Source organism: Nipponia nippon, unplaced genomic scaffold (assembly GCF_047370975.1).
Source record: "Nipponia nippon isolate SJK-2023a ecotype South Korea unplaced genomic scaffold, ASM4737097v1 scaffold_4, whole genome shotgun sequence".
NCBI classification, from domain to species: domain Eukaryota; kingdom Metazoa; phylum Chordata; class Aves; order Pelecaniformes; family Threskiornithidae; genus Nipponia; species Nipponia nippon.
Window position 1 is genome coordinate 38,523,295 of NW_028262358.1, and position 12,285 is coordinate 38,535,579.

At 47.2% G+C, this 12,285-nt stretch overlaps 1 protein-coding gene across 7 annotated transcripts in view; it reads left to right on the forward strand.

Moving 5' to 3' along the window:
• The first annotated feature begins 2,834 nt into the window (after positions 1–2,834).
• LOC148053261 (protein ELYS-like) overlaps positions 2,835–12,285 on the forward strand; it is a 47,011-nt gene continuing 37,560 nt past the window's right edge. For 5 of the 7 annotated variants that reach the window (XM_087774653.1, XM_087774657.1, XM_087774656.1 and 2 more), the window contains exons 1-3: positions 2,835–2,948; positions 8,521–8,647; positions 9,862–10,115. In XM_087774653.1, coding sequence (XP_087630779.1) covers positions 8,527–8,647; positions 9,862–10,115 — 375 coding nt within the window. In that variant the 5' untranslated portion in view covers positions 2,835–2,948; positions 8,521–8,526. Of the gene's footprint in view, positions 2,949–2,993; positions 3,135–6,034; positions 6,054–8,520; positions 8,648–9,861; positions 10,116–12,285 lie in introns of those variants that run through there. The other 2 variants (XM_087774654.1, XM_087774655.1) reach the window with 2 other exon arrangements.

Consider the following 12,285-nt stretch of genomic DNA (forward strand, 5'->3'; position numbering starts at 1 on the left):
ATATGCTTTCTTATTAAAAATAAGATGAAAACTGCAGCTAAATAGCCTACTCCCTTAAAATCCAGGGAGACTGGGGGGAAAGCAGTTATCAGCCAAGTTTGGGATATTGGCTGGGGCTTCTTCCCCTGGAAAAGAGGAGGTGAAGAAAGAGGTGGGTGTCTGCTAGTCATCTTTGAATCACACACCTTAGATGGTTTGCGTAGATTATATTCTACAGTGTTCAGTGGAAATGTTTTATACTGAGGGTTTTTCTTCTGAATTTTGTGTTGAATAAATTTGTGTCCTTAAAGAAAATCTGAGTCTAACAGGGAGTCCTTGCTGTGATGGAAACAGATTAGTCTTTACTTATAATAAGCTGCTGTTCTGAAACAGTATACGGGAATCTCAAATAAGATCATTTAGTGTTATTACCTGGTTCGGTTTTTTTTTCAGTAAACCTTTTTGAGCATGTATTATTTGTTGTGGGTTTAAACATTCATCTCAAAGTTTAGCTGCTTTGCTCCAAAATCAATTAAACTCATTATGGATGTGCTGAAGAGGTCTGGAATGCAATAACTGGTTTGCATTCTGATTTTCACTCTTACTGTTTGTAGGGTATTTTAGGACATAGACGTGGGAGTGTGAGAGAAAAGGTAGGTATTAAACTGCTGGAGTGACAATTAATAGCTCTGGTGTTTTCTGGACAATTTGCAAATTGTAATGAAAATTATCTTGAATGCTATGCGCAATGAACCTCTTTGTGAAGGACACTATGTGGGTTGGAGAAAAAATACCATGGAAGTGAAAATTCTGTTAAAATGCCAAAGACCAAAATTCTCTCCTTTTGTTTTGAAAGTTGAAAACAGAAGACTTAGTCCCTTAGTTTAAACGGAAGGACGAAAAGAAATTATGCTGTAGGCACTACTGTAAGCTCAGTAAGCTTTACTTAACTTGTGACAACAGCAAAACACTCATGTAAAAGAAATTAGGTGGCTGCCATTTAAGTGTGTTAGTGACTGCATTATGCTCTGTTGAAGCTGGGAGGGCTAATGGATTTGTTTTATTTAAGATAAGTATAAAAGAAATTGAGCTCTTTTGGTAGCTGAAATAAAAGGAGTACCATATTCTGAACAGGCATGTGCAGACTGATTAAAAACTGTCTTCTGCATGTTGATGGAGATTTGAACACACATGATAAAAAAGAACAAAATGTCTAGGTCTTGGCTACCTGGAGAAAAAGATGGGGTCCTAGCAGCAATTGTTAGGTGGAAAGGGGTTTGGAAATATCTTCTGTCATCTAATTCTTGCTCAGTACAAGAAAGGGGAACTTTGCTCATTCTTTGCACATGAACAGTGTTGCACAAGAGATACATCAGTCTGTTATCACCGTCTCATCCTAACTGAAACAACATCCAGAACATCAAAAGTCATGAGCTAGGATTCAAGAAACAGTAATTCACAAGTACAGTGATACTTATGTCTCATAACATTGCTGATGTTCTGCCTCCAAGAGGCAAAACCTGAAAGGGTAAGTATCTTGCCAAGGTGCTGGTGACATGTAGCTTGTGTTGTAAAGTAAATGGAAAGAAGGTCACAACTCAGCTGGGCAAATCGACACAAAGAACCATCATCATGATGGTTGCAAAGAACAGTTTTCTACAGGTAAGTACCTCCAGCTGCACTCTCTTCAGTGGTGAATGCATGCAATGATGATAGTCATGGTTTCTATCTATCTGTAAAGAAATGCTTATTTATGCTGCCATATGGGTATTTTTTTTAGTCTAAAATTTTCTCAAATGTCTAGAGCTAATCTATTTTAAGTATTTTTAATTGCCAGTATTACTTCATTAAAGTCTAGCTATGTTTCTGCTTCCTTGCTGTTTAGACTTTTGCAGTCAAGTAGGAACAGCAGCAATAAATTAGAGACCAGGAATCAAGCATGCCTAGAAACCTGTTTATTTACAAAATGTACAAAGTCATCTTCTCTTTGGCAGTTAGCCTATTTTACGAGCAAATACGCCTGGCATAAACCCCGTTCGGACTGCTGAAGGATGTTAATACAGAACCACCGCCTTTACAGACATCTCACACATTGGTACGAGGCTTAAGCTTCACTGAGATATGGTTGCATCTTCTCCTGAGTTTTCACCAACACTGCCAAGACTGTAGTTGTTGCTGAAACAGCTGTGCTGGAAAGAGCCTGTAATGAGGTGTAAAAAAGTGCAAAACAAGCCTGCAAACTATCAGTGAGGGGTTCGCTTTCCAGGCTAAGCTTGCCGGGAGCGGAGCCCAATGGTGAGGGACGCTGCCCCTGCCAGCGGGGCCTCGCACCGGGGGAGGGCTGAGCTCCTCTGAGCCCGGTTTTCAGCAGCAACCAAGCGCCCTGAGGAGGACCCGCGGCCCCTGCGATCAGAGGGACGTGCGTAGACAGGGCTGGCACAAGGAGGACAGATGGCTCCTGTGATGAGACGGACATGTGTGGGCAGGGCTGGCCCAAGCGGCCCACCTTCCCACCACGGCGGGTTCCCTCTTGGTGGGACAGGGGGGCAGGCTTGGCCCCACAGGGTGAGGTGCTGTGGGCCGAGAGCAGGCTCTGCAGGGCGTGTGGTTTTGCCGTGGCCGGGAGTGCTCCCCATGGGCTCTGGGGTCGTCCCTCTTCCAGACTCCCCGGCGGCTGAGGTGGCCGCTGGGGACCGAGGCAAAATGGTGCCTGGCCTACACCCCGCGAAGAAGACATGCGCGCTAAGAGGCCAGGAACTACAGTTCCCGGCGAGCCCCGCACCGGAAGGGAGCGGGGCGGGCAGCGGAAGCGGCGGCGCGCGGCATGCTGGGACGCGTAGTCCGGGGGCGGCCACCGCCCAGGGCCCCGTCCCGCGAATTTGAAAATTCCCGCGGTGGCGGCGGCAGGTCTCGCGAGAACTCCGCCCCCCGCCCCGCCCCGCCCCCCGCCCGGCGGGTGAGCGAGCGAGGTGGGTGCCGCGCGCGGGGGGAGGGGAGGGGAGCCGCGCGGCGCGGGGCGCGCGGCAGCCGCCCTGGAGCCGAGGGCGGAAGGGAGCGCGCTCGGCTGGGCCGGAACCGAGCGCGGGGCGGCCGGGCAGGCCCCGGGCAGGCGGAGGCCGCTGTGCGCGCTGCGGGAGATGCCGCCGCCCCCATCGGCACGTACGGGGGAAAAATGGGCCGGGGCGGGCGGGTGGGAGCGGCGCGGGGAGAAGAAGGCGGAGGTGGCGGCGATGGCGACGCCCGCTCGCCAGCCTGCCCGCCCGCCTTCCTTCTCCCGTACCAGCAGGTACCGGCCGCTCCTGAGGCGGCTAGGCCGGCACCGCCGCCGCTGGCGCAGCGCGGGCCCGGCGGGGGCCCTGGGCGGGCCCGGCCGCCGTCGCCCGGCCCCTTACGTAAGTGTCCCCCGGGCCGCAGCGCCGTGCCCCGCCACACGTGGCCCGGCGGCGGCGGGGGAGGCCGGGGCGGCCGGCGGCGCGGCCTGGGCAGCGCACATGAGAGGCGGCGGCGTGCGAGGCTCCGCAGCCGGGAGGCGGCCGTCAGAGGCTGGGGGGCGTGGGAAGTGTGGGAAGCGTGGCGGCTGCCGCCGGGAGCTTTCCCTCCTGTCCGGCCACCCGGCCGGCGCACGCCCCCGCCTCTCGCTCCTTCGCTCTCTCTTCGGAGCATTTTAATTTTCTTTCATCTGATTTTCTCCCTTCCCCCTTTTGGTGTCGTTTTCCAGGAGGAGGCGGGAAATTCGCTGTCTGCGTAGAGCGGCGATGGCGGGAAGAGGGAGGGCTGGCTGGGGTGAAGGGGGAGAGCACAGCGCGACAGGAACCCAGCGCATTTTGGGGGGGTTTCTTGATTTTTGCACGAAGCACGCATCCCGCAGCAAAGTTGCTGACTTAAACAAAAGTGCTTGATTTCTTCCTTAATAAACCGTGAGCGCAGGTCTGGAGCTTCTGCCAATAGAAAGCAGCATGGTGTCAGTCTTTCAGGTCTAAGAACTGCTTCCTGATCACGTTTGGTAAAATGCTGGGCAAGTGAGGGACTTAATTCTGTCGGGAATGCTGAACCCCGTTTAGGGCGTGTGGCTACATGTGGTATTTCAAGTGCCTTCTTGGGCCCATCGGTCTGGATGGCTGTAGGAGTCTTGGCTGGCAGCTGCCACATGCGTTTGGGCACACAGTACTGTAGGCTGTTCTGCTGAGGACAGCTCCTCGTTCACTTACTGCGGCAACTCGTTTTCCTGCGTTGATTTGCCTGGGGTTTGCTTTTTTAAGACAGTGAAATGAGCTTAACCAGGCTTCTATTAACTTTGTGTCTCCTACCTGGTAAGCTGTCGGATATAGTTTTAGAGAAATGATGGTGACAGGCCTTTGCTGGTGTGGTATTGTTTTAGCTGTGTGGTGGAGAGAATACTTAAACTGGTAGGAGAGAGTCCCCAAAACCGGGGCCTGTTGCATGTGTTGCAAACGTGTTTGCAGTTCAGCCTGTCAGGGTGCTGCTTCTAAAAGCGTGTTTCAGAATTAGATGTTCTCTGATCACCAAGTAACACTTCCCTGAAATCACTTTAGCTTCCACATCTGGCTGAATGAAAGAATGATGCCTATCAGCCGCAGCCTTTCTCAGTGAGATAGTGAGTCTCAATATGCAAGAGGGACTTAAAAGTTGACTGACTGTGCCTTGGGTGCTGTCCTTTCTAAAAGTAAAGGATTTTTTAGCTCTCCTTGCAAACTGAGTGTGTAGTTCCACACGTGTATGAGGTAGCATAATGGCTTATTGCTGCAGAATTTAGATGGACGAATTCCCTCTCCTTCCCAATGCGTTGTCCTGCCTCCTTCCTTGTGCCACCTTTTATGCTTCTAGTTCTCTCTGCAAGCCAGTTTAACTCCATGACCTGGTGGAAAACTACCTACTTTTCTGGGTTAGTTTCCTGTCTGCTAAGGGAGTTAGTGTGGCTTCTAAGTGTTCTAAAAAGTGTTCACGTCAGTGCAAGGTATGCCACAGGAATATAGTAGTAGAACAAAGGAGCAGATGGAGAGATGGGAGATGGCAGCAAGGCTTCTATTCTGGTGGCAGTGAAGTCAACATGTTCTTTGAAATCATCTTCACCTGCGACTGACTGTATTTTTAGCTTTTTCTTCAATAAGCCCATAACACTGTTGGCCTTTGAAACTGATTTTCAGGTACGACCATCAGTCAAAACTGACATCCCAGAACCCTGACTTTTGGCTGTATGTGATTCTGCTTGAGTGTATCGTTTCTCAATTGTTTGTTTTTTTTTTTTTTTTTTTTCCCCTGGAGCTTTTTAATCCAAAAATCTGTCATCAGTCTATGACTTGTGGCATGTTCCTTTCTTTGGAAATAGTTCATGGTGTTTGGAAGTCCTAAGCAGCTCGGGTGAATAAGAATGGTAATTTTGGCAACTTGTGTACAGGCCCCTTGGGTATAGGATACAGCTGGGAGGTTGGATTCTGGTTTACTCCTGACCATGGAGTAAGCCTGTGGCGTTTTACACTAACCTGATTTCTAACAGACAGAAATAGGAACGTGATTGTAGTCATTGGTTTCAAAGAGAGCAGAAATGCAGTTAGTGTTGGAGCTCTCTCTTAAAGGAGAGGCTTCATGCCTTTAACCTATCTCGATCTAACTATTTTCCCACTGTTTTGCTTTCCCAGTAACGCTCGGTTTAACTTAGCAGAACGATGCAAGTAATACATCCTAATAACCAGGTCACTATATCTATTGTTCGTCATTTATTATGGATTTTATCTCCCCAGTTCCACGTAGCCAAGCCGGATGTCTGGAAAAGCACTGTTTAAAACGCCCGTTGGCTTACTAGAGGAAACCTGGGCACACCTGATGCAGCAGCATTTTGACGTGCTTTGATAGGTAGTTAAGAACGGCAGCATGATTAAATGGAAAGTTAGCTGAATGGTCCAGGTGTTGGAGTGTTACTTATTTGATGGTTCGTACTGCTGGAATTGGACTGATAAGCACGTTTGGCGTGTACTGTCGACAGGACTACACTGCGTCGAGGTGTGAGCTTTGCGCCAGAGAAGAATTCTTTCTGATTTGGTGGGGAGTTTGGGGTGGTGAGTGGTTTGTTTTTAAACTCAAATCTCCCCAGTAGAGTACCTTAAAATTTGATTTCCCGTTTGGCCACACAAAGTTCTGTGCTCTTGGCCTGTCCAGGGAGGCAGTGGCAAAGGCAGGGTGACGCAGGGTGACTCGCGGAGAGCGTGCAGCTGAGCTTTCTTGAACGCTGTTACCTGCCCTGCTGGAAGATACTTGTTCACTCTTCTTCTTAAAACTGCCTTGGTACTAGTGTAATACCCAACAACCCCATGCACCAGTATATGTCGGGGGCTGCCCAGCTGGAAAGCAGCTTGGCAGCAGCAAAGACCCTGGGCGTCCTGGTGCACACCAAGCTGACCGTGAGCGAGCAACGCGACCTTGCGGCAAAGGCGGCTGACGGTAGCCTGGGCTGTGTGAAGAGGAGGAGCGTTGCCAGCAGGTGGAGGGAGGTGATCCTTCCTCTAATCGGCACGGGTGAGGCCGCAGCTGAAGTGCTGTGTGCAGGTCTGGGCTCCCCAGTCTCCCAAGAGAGAGATGGACCTACTGGAGAGAGTGCAGGGAAGGGCCACAAAGATGGTTCGAGGGGACTGGAGCATCTCTCCTGTGAGGAAAGGTTGAGAGAGCTGGGACTGTTCAGCCTGGAGAAGAGAAGGCTCAGGGGGGATCTCATCGATGCATATAAATACCTGAAGGGAGGGGGTAAAGAAGAGGGAGCCAGGTACTTTCCAGTGGTGCCCAGTGACAGGACCAGAGGCACTGGGCACAAGCTGAAACATTTAAAAGATGCTATGACAAGTACCACAAAGCAAACCCAACAAAACTACTGCAAATAAGTTGTCCCACTTGGAACGTGATCTGTGCTAGCTGGGAACGCTGGCAGAGGGGTGAGGCTGGCTGGCTGGCTGCAGCAGCGTCCCGCAATACTGGCCTTGCCATCGGCAACGTTTCTGTCAAAACGTTGACTCGCGCTTAGTGCGGGACCCTGACTCACACTGCCTGTGTTTCACGCGCTCCTTGTTTTCATGCTGGCAGAAGATACGGGACCATATTCCCAGATAGAGCGCTTGTGACTCGAAATGTCGCAGATTCCAACGCCCAGGCTTTCGAGCATAATCTTTCTCCACGGAAGGACACTTCATATAAATTGTATTGATTTATAAACCTTTCCCTTTCATAACTTTGTGTTGCTCCCAGAGTCTCGTCTTCGAAACTAGCTGTAACCTCCTATGCTGTAAGGCAAATAGGTTATTAGTGCGCGCTGGAAGAAACAATCATAACGCTTCATTTGCAGGAGAACACGTACGGTACAGTTAATGTGATATGCTTTGTGTGCACATTCAAGTTGGTGGCTGGCTGTACTGGTTTGTAGCATAGGGTAAGGGTTCTGTCTGATGCCTGCGTTGGTCAGCATGTGTAACAGCCAGGAGCAGTGAACTACGTACAATGTCTTCCTTTGGAGAGTTCATGAAGAAAGCGGTGCTATTTGAACAGGATGATGAAATCTGTCTTGTCTTCCGGAGGCTTCTTCAGTAACCCATAGAACTCGCAAAACACAGTTACTTCAAGTAGTTTGTATTTCCATGTGTATGGAATATCTCCTGTTTAGGCTCCTGTTTAATCTTGTAAGTCAGCTCAGCTTTTAAGTTTTTCCACCAAAAGATCTATCTTGACATGGTGACATGCGAAGTCTTTGTGGAGCACCTCCAGAAGTGTGGAAACTGTCTGAAAGGCCTAGAAACGTTTGTAAAATCCTGCAGAGGTGTGATAAGGACAGGCAAGAGGAAGGAAAGGACTGGAATAAGGAAGATGAGGCTCTAAGCACAGAAAAAAATACAGTGTTTTAAAGTGCTGTGTTACGCCTATATCACAAGGGTCTGGAAAACTGCTACCTAATCGATGAGCTGTGAAAGTCTGTATTGCTTGTGATGTGAAAATATCAACGGTACGTTTTGTGGAAGAATTTGAGAATGAAGGTAGTTGAGAACGTAGTACGCCTTAATGGTCAAAAGAAGCATGCAAAAAGTCAACCAGGCATAAATGATGCATGAAATCTACTAGAAGACAACTGACAATAAATAATAAAGTATAAAATCAAGGGAAAGGACAAATGGAAACTTAGACCTGTTACTGAGAAGCGTCGCAAAATATGCTTTCTCTCAGATCGCATCTTGCTAACCTATGGGAGTAGACTTGAACTCACAGTGTATTGGTTTTTTTCCTGTTATTTATCTTGTCAATCCCTCTGCGTCACTTTTGGCGGGTGATCTCATAGGCATCGGAAGAGCAAAGGATTCTCCTTTTGCTCTGCTGTGGGATCCAAAACTGTCCTGAGTGCCATTTTTTGCCAAAAACTTTCCTGAGTGCCAAGAGCTACAGGAGACGGATAGGAGATTATTTGCTGCCTACTGATGAACCTTCTGTCAATCTCAAAACTATCTATGGCTGACGGGAGTCTATTTTTGCATTTTTTTTCTTGATTTACAGTGAAGAATGCGAGACCTAACGGCCCAGGTAACGAGCAGCCTGCTGCAGTTTCCGGAGGTGACTATTCAGGCACTTGGGCAAGATGAGAGCACCCTAGATTCTCCGCTGTGTGGGAAGTTTTCTGGAGGTGAGCATTTTCCTTTAAATTTGGTCTTGGTACAAAGTTGTTATTGCCTGGAGGTTACCTGAAGCAGAGCGTCACAGTATCAGCTGTGTCAGGTTGGTGCTGTTAAGATGCATCAGGTTTGGAGAGAACAAAACGGATGGTTTAACTCTTAAAAATGCTAATATTAGAACATGGGTATAGTCAAACTTTGAAATGACAGCAACCTGTGCCAGTCTTGCGCTATGAAAATAATTTAGTTAACCATGCGCGTCAGTGAGCCCTCCTCAATTTCTAATTAAATAGAAGGCAGTTTTCAAAAAAGGAATGGTGGTGGTGTTTTGGGCGGTATTTCTTTGCACGGGCTCAAGCTCTATGACCACCATCATGCCACAGGCAGAAGGAGTTCTTCTACAATGTTACAGAGGCAGAACCCCCTGCTTTTTCTTTTCTAGTCTGAATAAACACAGGAGGAAGAGGACAGCACTGTGAAGCGCTGCAGCCATATTCCCAAAGTGTTTAATAGGATGCAGACGAGTACCCAGTGAGAGTTGCTGAAAGTGGCTAAGCAGATTAGGGAGTTGACTTTCTAGGGGATCTGAAAGTAGAGCTGGGTGCCCACCTGGGTGCCTAGGCTTCTGTTAAGACCAGGCAGAGCCTATCTACCTGACTGTAAGTGCAGTAGTAGTTAATACTTCCTTTGAGTTTGAAGTAGTTGAGTGAAACAAAATGTGTTCAATTCTTGCTGTGCCCCGCACGGGTAAGAGTTTAAATTCACCCATGCGGTGCCCATTTTAAGATAATTTCTTGCTGAAGTTGAAATCCCTGCCCAAAGCAGGCATGTGTCAAGTAACATTCATAACCTGGAAAGGAATTGGCTTAGATCTGTTGTATGTGAAGTATGCTTTAAGACTTGCATTCCCGTATGGTTCTAGATGATTTACAGCAAAAAGAAGCCAAATATGGTATAAAGACTATAGACGCATATATTGTAACCTTTGCCCGAAGCAATCAAAATTCTTCCATGCAGGAATGACGAGTACAGATGCCAAATAATAAGGTGGTTAATTTTAAGCTGTATTGCTTGAGGATTTCAGTGGGTGACTTGAAAATAACTGACCAGAAGTAGGTAAGTCGGTCTTCCTCTCTTCGGTGCTTTTATTGAAGGAAAGGGGCAGCGCCTGTGATTTTTCAGTTGGTTGGAAATTTGCTTTAGTCAGCTTTCTTTGCTCTCACAGGGAGAAACGGCCTAGCATGGCTGGCGCGTGGTCCTCAACTTGAGGTAGTGAACTCTGTGACGGGAGAGCGGCTCTCTGCACACCGCTTCAGTGGAGTAAATGAACAGCCTCCCACTGTTCGTGTGGTAAAGGAGTTCTCCTGGCAGAAGAGAACTGGACTGCTGGTTGGCTTGGAAGAAGCAGGGGGAAGTGTTCTCTGTCTGTACGACCTCGGAATATCAAGAGTGGTTAAAGCGGTTGTTCTTCCAGGAAGGGTACGTACTTTTTAATGGGAGCAAGGAAGCTTTTGTGCTGTTAGGTGCTGCATAATCCTGTTTCAGGAAAAGCTTTGGAGCGCCGCTTTGGAGGAGGTATTTTTTCTATATTGCATTCACACACTGTCCCTTCAGAGCATCCAGTCGAGAGAGCCTTGATGTAAAATCTTGGGCTTAACGGTACCGTTCTCTTTTGAGTTTACTGAGAGTAAAACGAGTCTTCTGGTTTTATCGTAGGGCACGTAGTTACCTAATTCTCCACTTCCACACAAAGGCATTGAAAACTGTCTTTTTCTGGCCAGAGCGCAAAAGAAAAAAACCAACCCTACTCTTCAAATGCCTGGAACGTACATTTCCTTAATGGTTAATTCCTGTCAGAAAGACGGTCTTTAAAATACCTCAAACTTCCATCGTTGTGCTGTAAATGACTTAGGCACAGTCCCATGAAGCTCATGCCTAGCAAGCAGGGGACTTTAGAGCAGAACACATTTTTGTTTGGGTTGGTTTGTTGTAGGGTAGGAAAAAAGAGCCTTGAGTGAGTTATCTGACAGATTGTTGAAAGATTGCCTTTCCGTCTGAAGTCCTTGAATCTCTGCTTATTGAATGTTGTGTTTGGGCAGATGGGATACACCGGTGTAATGTTACTCATTTTTTCTGGCTTCTCTAACCCATAAACTCCAATGACGTCATGTCCCCTAGTCTCTTTATCCCCATGTAAACAAGAATCAGCGTAAGTTAATAGAACATCAAGATTCACTATATTTTTATCATCCTAGAATCTGCAACAAATAAATAGTTATTCATGACTCGGCTTTCCCTAACGTCCTTTGGTTTGACTGGCTGCAGTACAGGTGGGCTTTTGTTTGCTTGTAATGCTACAGTGTGATTACCAGTAGTAAGCATTTGTATTGTGGTCATTTCTGAAGATATGAGCTGGGCTGGTGCTCCACTGTGTTAGTTTGCCTATCATCTTGATACATCTTGGAGTTTTCGATGGAAAGGCAAGCTGCGTACTGACGTAAGTGTATACTCAATAAGTAAGTTGTGCTTGTGCGAAATGACAGAGCTTTGTTAAGTGTTCTTACATCTAGGTAAGCTGGGAATAGGAAAAGGAAAGGCTAAGAAGGATCACGTCCACGTATCGACTTTGTGTCTTCCAAAGTGATTTGAAATAGAACGTAGTTGTAACTATCAGTTGTGTTAGGGAGTTTTTGTACACCACAAAAGAAGTGGTTCAGGAGAAAATATGAAGAAGGCTCTGGAGGGAAAGTTGGCTGTTGTGTGATAAAGGTTATGACTTTTGGAAGAAAGCGAAAGCTTGCCGGCATTTTTGCTCTTATGCCCTGAATGCTCTTGATTACAAGCACGTTTGGTCTGTTGCTTTCATTTTGCTTCCTATCTTTTTGCTATCGGATTAGTTAGACCAGCGTAGACAGGACACAGGTATTGCTAGTTGGACTGTTAACTTTGAAGTTGTGAGCGGGAGTAAGGGTAAGCAAAACCAAGTAGACAAAACTGGCCCTTGGCCAGTGTCCATATGTTTTGAATGTATGCTGTAACTCATGCTTCCAAATTAGACGTTATGTATTATGGGGTTTTAATCTGCTGGAATGTTTCTGTGATTTTCACACTGGTTCTTGTTAAAAGGAAAAGGACGACGATCTATTCTTCACGTCACTTGCTGCAGTTTTTGTCATGACTGGTCTGCACTGTTTTCCGTGTGGGTCTGTCTTCTGTGGACAACTAAGTTGTCCAGGTTAACACCAACTTAGAGTAACTCTGGCCCAAGGTGTCAAGCCATGAGTGTCTTCGTACAGGGTATTTACAGTGACTGTATGACTGCCTTTTAGGGTAAGAGTAGACGTGTAGTCATTCAGAGAGTACAGGAATGAGTCAAAAAAACCAACCTCACAAGCTCAGAAAGAATTTTGGTGTAATGTTGGGGTTTTTTTGTGGGAGCATCTCTCATTGCCCTCTGGATATACAGGTGAAATGCAGCAGGACACTGAAAATGTTGGTGGAGTACAATTTGAGTTGGATTCTTGCACAAGCAAATCTGAAATGAAAACAGTAATTATATGAAATTGCTTTATAATGGCTGTCTGTTTCAGAACTGTTGAAGAGTATTTTCCCAAATTTTGCCTGGTTTGTGTGAGGCAGAAGGGTAGCC